The sequence below is a fragment of the Etheostoma spectabile genome, chromosome 8 (assembly GCF_008692095.1).
Source record: "Etheostoma spectabile isolate EspeVRDwgs_2016 chromosome 8, UIUC_Espe_1.0, whole genome shotgun sequence".
NCBI lineage: Eukaryota > Metazoa > Chordata > Actinopteri > Perciformes > Percidae > Etheostoma > Etheostoma spectabile.
The window spans coordinates 16,304,341-16,306,106 of record NC_045740.1 but is presented as its reverse complement, the minus strand read 5'-3'; the positions used below and the strand labels follow the sequence as shown (position 1 = coordinate 16,306,106).

General features: G+C 38.2%; 1 protein-coding gene across 10 annotated transcripts in view; it reads left to right on the top strand.

Moving 5' to 3' along the window:
- Positions 1–1,766, top strand: part of cep290 (centrosomal protein 290) — a 40,888-nt gene that overhangs the window by 8,511 nt on the left and 30,611 nt on the right. For all 10 annotated transcript variants that reach the window (XM_032522869.1, XM_032522875.1, XM_032522870.1 and 7 more), the window contains 4 exons: positions 144–316; positions 646–808; positions 940–1,040; positions 1,136–1,202. In XM_032522869.1, coding sequence (XP_032378760.1) covers positions 144–316; positions 646–808; positions 940–1,040; positions 1,136–1,202 — 504 coding nt within the window. The remainder of the gene's footprint in view (positions 1–143; positions 317–645; positions 809–939; positions 1,041–1,135; positions 1,203–1,766) is intronic.

The window sequence follows — 1,766 nt, the reverse complement described above, 5'->3', positions numbered from 1 at the left end:
ACTGAAGACAGAGGACATTCAGAAACCTGTATATCACTCAAAACAGCATGGATAGTTTTTTTTCGTAGTGTGTATGCGTCTGTAAGCACCAGAGACACATAATATGGGCACTTAAAGAAATGATTTTAATTTTTTTGTCCAAGGCATTCCATCGGCCATACAGCAGAGAAAGATGGAAGAACTGAAGTCCAAGCTGGAAGCTGCAGAGACCAGAGCAGAGGAAGCAGTGCGGGCGCTGAAGCTTGTGGAAGCTCATGCTGAAGAAAAAGACAAAGCACTCATTGAGGCTTCGAACCGCTTGAGCCAGTATGAGTCTGTAAGTCTTTCCTCTTTGTTGTTTGTTTTGTTTTGTTTTTTGCATTTTTGGCTTAGTTCGAATCATTTTTAAATCCATATCAAATTAATTGAGGCTTCCAAGAAGCAAAGCTTACATGTTTGTTTGTTTTTTCTTCTTGACTATCGTCACTTTTAATAGACTTACTGTGACTATGGTGTGATCAAAATGCTTTTTGGATCTACAAGCTAAGTGTTTGTCTTCCACCATGTCTAATTACATCCTCATTTCCCAAAAAGCATACAAGTTGAGAAAGGACAGGACGTGCTTTTTGATAGACGACTAATCACTGCTCTGTAACTGTGTTACAGGGCACTTATGGTCTGGAAGCAGCCATTGCAGAGATCAAAGAGTGTAAAAATCAGATTAGAGTGAGAGATCTTGAGGCAGAGGCCATGACCAAAGAGATCAACCAGCTTGAGCTGAGAATCAATGACCTCATGGACGAAAACGAGGATTTCCGAGTAAAACTAGGTCAGTTCTTAAGAAATAAATAAATAAATCAAAGTATTCCCATATCTCAGTCTATTTAGAAACTGACTGACCTGGAGAAATGCAATTCTAATTGTAAGTTAGTTTCTTTTGGTATTTTCTTGACTCACAAGGTCTAGAACCAAAGCAGGAAGTGGATCTGACTGAGTTCAGGCGAGCCAAAGATCTAAGACAACGCCAGTATAAAGCGGAAAACCAAGTCCTCACAAAAGAGGTAAAGTGGAATTAAAAAGGTTATAACTATACAATGCTTTTATAACAAGTGTGTTTTCTGAGCACCTCCCACCTCACTGCTTTATTTTTTTCTAGATTGAACAGCTTGAAGAAGAAAGACTGGAGCTAAAGAAACAAATCAGATGCATTGTGAAGGAAAAAGGTGACTCAAAAATCATGGCATTAAACAACACCAATTATTGTATTAACATTGTTGTCATGTTTTTAAAGCATTACTTTAGGGTGTTTCCAATCAAATTATCTGAAGTTTGGTAAAAAAACTCCTGTGAATAAAGCTTGTGAAAGTGTGTTTCCATCCAACGGCTTTAAAGCAAATAAAAGCCTGTGCGTAATGACAGCACATGCTGTTTTGAGATCAAATTGGTATATAGAATTGATTTGAGACATTTAAAAGTGTTTTCATTCATTTTTGCTCTGAATCGCACAACATTCAAGCAACATTTGTGAACAAAGTTTTACTAGACAATTGGATCGCCAACCTAAAATAAGAAAACAACAACACTATCAACACATTGCTATGATGATGCAGATGCATCTTGCCTTTTATTTTCCCTTGCCCGCTGCGAGACAACTCCCTTTCTCTCGTCTCTCATCTCCTCGTCCGTTCACTTACATCTGTCTTTGTTGACACCCCCCATGTGTGCAAACAAAGCGGAAATACTGGGCAAAAATTAATTAAAACTTCTTTGTTTTGTGGCGGGTTGCA